A 5,423-nucleotide genomic window follows, 5' to 3' on the forward strand; every position below is an offset into this window, starting at 1 on the left:
GAGTGAGTCTTGGTATTTATTTCTCTATCTCAAGTTACCGCACTAACATTCAGCATTACTATGCAAGTTATGACGTTATTAAAAGTACCAAACCTGGCGTCTCAGAATATTAAAAGTACCAAACCTGGCGTTATTAAAAGTACCAAACCCTCTTAACATCTCAGAATATGAAGTGTGAGAAACAGCACAATTGTCCCTAAATCTCAACAAGGAAATTGAAAAAATCAATAAAATACATAACACAGTGGATCAGATTATGGAAGCTACTACAAATCTGGGGGCTAATTTTGGTAAGAATGCAGATAAAATCAGAGACATGTATACTGAACTTGTGGCAAAACAATTTAGATTGGGGGAAGAGAGAGTAAACAACAAACTTCCTTCAACAAATGAAATTATCTCCGTTAAAGACACAGTTGAAAATTCTGGAGAAGAAAAGGATGGAGAATGGAAGAGTATGAAGATGCAGTCAACTTGGCCTCAGAAGGTTTAAATGGATATTAAAATTCTTATTTGGAATGAGAGGGCTTACTGCAGTGGACAAAATGGATTCTTTGAAGGATCTTATAAGGAAAATAAAACCAACATGTGTGCTAATTCAAGAAACACACATGATGAAGATTAACAATTGGTGGGTGTCAAATCTGTGGGGTAATGATAATTGTCAATGGCAGGCTATCCCAGCTCAAAGATTATCTGGAGGTATTTTAACAATATGGGATGACAACCTATCGGAGAAAACAGATGAGTTAATTGGACCAAACACTCTCTCACACAAATTCAAATCTAAAACAGAAGATTATGAATGGACAGTCACAAATGTATACTCCCCTTGTACTTACTGGGAGAGACTTGAATTCTGGGAAGAATTAGAAGATACAACAGGATGGGCGTCTGCACACTGGGTTATAGCAAGAGATTTTAATGCTACAAGAAGAAGAAGAGAGAGGAATAAACCAGGAGGAAATATGAGAGCAAGAAGATTTTTTAATGAGTTCATGGGGGCAAATGAACTCATTGATTTGCCACTAAACGGAGGTCTGTTTACCTGGAGCAACATGCAGTCAGATCCACTCCTTTGCAGACTAGACAGAGTTCTAGTCTCTCCACAATTTGAGAGTAAATTTCCTCTTCTAACTCAAACTCTTCTTTCAAGAACATTATCTGATCATTCTGCACTACTTCTCACTACTGCAAATGTTGATAGAAAAAACCCTCCATTCAGAATTGAAAATCATTGGTTAACCAATCCAGAATTTTTGATTAATATTGCAGTATGGTGGAACACAATGATATTTCATGGTTCTCCTAGCTACATATTCTCAAAAAAACTTCAAAACCTTAAATTTTTCTTAAAAAGGTGGAGTAAGAGAACATATGGAAGAATGGCTGAAAAGAAACAAGATCTCACTTCTCAAATTGACTCATTAAATGCTCTAGAAGAATTTGGGGCACTCTCTAATAGTCAATTCAGCAATAGAGTTGAGTTGAGAGTTAAACTGAAACAACTCAACCTAGATAATGCAAGAAAGTGGTTATTAAGATCTAAGTCTCAACATCTAAAGGAAAGTGATGCTAACACAAAATACTTCCACTCATTAGCAAATGGTAGAAGGAGAAGAAACACAATTCAGAAGATGGTGATACATGGGGAGGATAATTTCTGCCAAGCAGATATAAATGATGAGATCTCCAGATATTTCTACAATCTTTTTCAAGACAAGCACACTCTGAGACCTCAACTAAATGAAGAATACTTCCCCAAAATCTCTGAACAAGAAAGCAGCTGGCTTGAATCTGAAATAACAGAAGAAGAAATATGGATATGCATCAAAGATTTCAAGCACAACAAGTCACCGGGACCTGATGGATACATCATGGATTTCTTCAAAGTTGCTTGGCAGATCATCAAGGAAGACTTTATGGCTGTAGTTAAGGAATTTCAGTCAAATGATAGGCTTGATTGGAGAGTAAATTGCTCCTTTATAAGTCTAATTCCCAAGAAAGAGCAAATTGGTTCTCCGCAAGACTTCAGACCAATTAGTTTGGTCAGTAGTGTCTACAAGGTTATTTCTAAAGTCCTCACTCAAATACTAAAGAAAGTTCTACCTCAGCTTATTACTGAAAATCAAGGAGCATTCATCAAAGACAAACAAATCCTTGACGGTATATTGATTGCAAGAGAACTCATAGACTCAAGACTAAAGAGCAAAGCACCTGGAATCCTCTGCAAATTGGACATACAGAAAGGCTTTGATAATGTGAGTTGGCACACTATTCAAAGAGTTCTACAATGTTCAGGTTTTGGACACAAATGGATTAAATGGATTATGTGGTGTGTTACATCTGCACAACACTCGATTTTGGTGAATGGAAGTTCTAATGAGAGATTCAAACCTCAAAAAGGATTGAGGCAAGGTGACTCTCTCTCACCTTTCTTGTTCATAATGGTGGCTGAAATTTTCACTAAACTTATGAAACGAGCAATGGAATTGAACATGATCTCTGGCTTCTCCATCAACTACAATATCAATATTTCACATCTGCAGTATGTTGATGATACCCTAGTATTTTTGAATGGAACTGTTGAGGAGGCCGAGAACCTATTGTTGATATTACAAGTATTTGAAGGCATTACAGGACTTCCAGTCAATCTCACCAAAAGTTCTGTAATAAGCATTGGAGCTGATAATAGCATCCAAGATGTGGCTGATATCCTCAACTGGAAGATCGAAGAATTGCCTCTCAAATATTTGGGTATTCCAGTTGGAGCAACAAGCAGGAACTGTTCAATTTGGGATGTGGTAATTGAAAATTTTCATAAGAAATTAGCTCCCTGGAAAAGAAGATACTTCTCTAAAGCCGGAAGAATATTACTCATCAAGACAACTCTTTCCAGTTTACCAATTTACTTCATGTCTCCGTTTCCAATGCCAATCAAAGTGGAAAAAAATTAAACTAAATTATGAGCTCTTTCCTTTGGGGTTCTACAACAGAAAAGAAGAAAATCAGATGGGTTGCGTGGAATAGAGCTTGCACTTCAAAGAAGGCTGGAGGTCTTGGTATCAGAAATCTTAGACAAACCAACAAAGCTCTCATTGCTAAATGGACTTGGAGATTTTCTAAAGAGAAAAACCAGTTGTGGAGAAAGATCATTCAGATAAAGAGACAAGGAATTCCTTCGGCACTTTCTGTGAAAGACTCTAATCTTCCACAGGGAAGAGGCATTTGGAATGACATACAACAACAAAAAATAATAATTGAAGATATGTGTACTCTGGAAATAAGAAGTGGCAAAGATATATATTTCTGGTGGGATAAATGGAAGGATAATCAAGTATTAAAAAGTAGATTCCCAAACATTTTCAAAATCTCGACCCAGAAGAATGCTACATTGCAAGAATTAGTGACCAATAACACTTGGGATATCAAGCTAAGAAGAAATCTCAACCAATCAGAACTGCTGGAAATGATTCAACTATTTGAATGGTTAGGATCACCTCCTTCACTAAATGATCAGGAAGATGAATTAAAGTGCAACATTGCAGGTGGATTCTCTACTAAAAGCTGCTACAACTGGTTGATAGATCAACAACAGCAACAACAACCACTCCTTCCTCCTCCTCCTCCATATCAATGCATCTGGGTTAAATTTGTGCCACCTAAGACGCTGCTCAAAATGCAATACCAACAACTGATAATCTGGTCAGAAGAGGAGTTCAAATTCAGAACATGATGTGCTCTCTCTGCAACTCCCAAGCTGAAACAGTTAATCACCTACTGCTTCACTGCAGTTATACACATAAGATTTGGAATTATTTCATAGGAGGATATAATGTGAGATGGGCTAATGGAGGATCATTGGAAGCTCAGCTACAAGCCTGGAAATTCAGAAGAGGAAGAAATAGAGGAAGGAAAATTTGGCCTTTACTCATCTTTGCCATTGTCAGGTCCATTTGAGAAGAGAGAAATCACAGGGTGATGGCCAACAAATCCCCCAGATCAGAAGGAGTTATAATCAATGAGATTAAGGCACTTATTTTTCACTGGGGCAAAGCAGAGAAATGATTTTGGGGTTACTCTTTTAGAGACCTTGTTACACACTGGAAAGTACTAATTGATAGAATATAAGCTAATGTAACTCAAAATTGGGACCTTCGGCCTTATTACATTTTCTTTTTTATACGATATTAACCTTACACTTCAAAAAAAAAAATACCAAACCTGAGGAGGAGGATTTTTACGAGACAAGGATAACTAAGATCAATCTTCCTCCAATAAAAGAAGAACGTGTTGAACATGATGTTATAATTGATTCTTGTAATGGTTTAGTTTTCTTGGCAATTCCCTATAAAGGATCTTTTTGTGATTCTGTCTGCATCTGCAATCCTTGCACAAGCGAATACACGATTCTCCCAAGAACAAGCACCATCAAATATTGGGTTGGTAATATAGTGAGCGGATTCGGTTACCTTCCTTCAACAGACGAGTACAAAGTTGTAAGGATCTTGTATCCTTACAAAGGGTATAAGAGGCCAGCATCTGAGGATGACAAGATCCTGGTCCAAGTATACACTCTCGGAAAAAACAGTAGTAGTGGTTGGAGAAACATCACAGCAGTCCCTCCTGGTTTATTACATCGCGAGGGTATTTTTCCAAATGGGTCCCTTTATTGGAAGTACCTCAACGAGGACAACAACAACACCAACGGGCTTGTTGCTTTTGATTTGGTGGATGAAAGTTTTCAAGTGCTCCCAACACCACCGTGTATCCAGTTTCCCAGCGAAAAGGATTCAGTTTATTTTGTAAAGATGTTGGGAGGGCATCTGTGTCTTATAGATCATGCAAACGGAAGTAGTTGCGGGGACGTGATAGAACAAGAGTATTACCGCGATTGGATTTGGAGCAAGGATTTTAGCGTTGAATTGGAACAAAATGGTAGATTCTATGAACCCTTTGCTCTCACAAAGAACAACCAAGTTCTGATTTGGTCTCAGTCTAGTATAAAATGTTATGACCCGATTACCAAGTCTTTGAGTGTGGTAGTTGAAAGAGAGAGAGACTCATCCTTCGAGACCTTCAAAGGAGTACTACACATGAACACCCTAGTTTCTCTGAAGTGGAAACTACAAGGAAACCCATTCTACAGATTTTCTATACCTTGAAACTCACGGGCGGAAAAGTTCACCCGCGCACCCGATTTTCGTGAGAAAATTTCTTCCAAACCCACAATTTATAAAATTTGGTTTCTTCGTATCTTTTCTTCTTCTTCCTCACGGGAATTTCTTCTTCAATTATTTTTCTATTCTTCCTCCCAACTGTGACTTATGATCAATAATATTGATAGACAGTATAATCACATGAAGATTGGAAACAATAGATGAATGAAATCGAAAGCTAGGATTTGAGGTGATGTTATGAGA

General features: G+C 37.6%; 1 protein-coding gene across 1 annotated transcript; it reads left to right on the top strand.

The window, feature by feature from the left end:
* Nucleotides 1-3,850: 3,850 nt before the first annotated feature.
* On the top strand, nucleotides 3,851-5,165 carry LOC113360903 (F-box/kelch-repeat protein At3g06240-like). The gene is made up of 2 exons (XM_026604332.1): nucleotides 3,851-3,950; nucleotides 4,333-5,165. Exons 1-2 carry the CDS (start codon nucleotides 3,851-3,853, stop codon nucleotides 5,163-5,165), a joined length of 933 nt encoding a protein of 310 aa, XP_026460117.1.
* The last annotated feature ends 258 nt before the right edge of the window (nucleotides 5,166-5,423 follow it).

Source organism: Papaver somniferum, chromosome 1 (genome assembly GCF_003573695.1).
Source record: "Papaver somniferum cultivar HN1 chromosome 1, ASM357369v1, whole genome shotgun sequence".
NCBI lineage: Eukaryota > Viridiplantae > Streptophyta > Magnoliopsida > Ranunculales > Papaveraceae > Papaver > Papaver somniferum.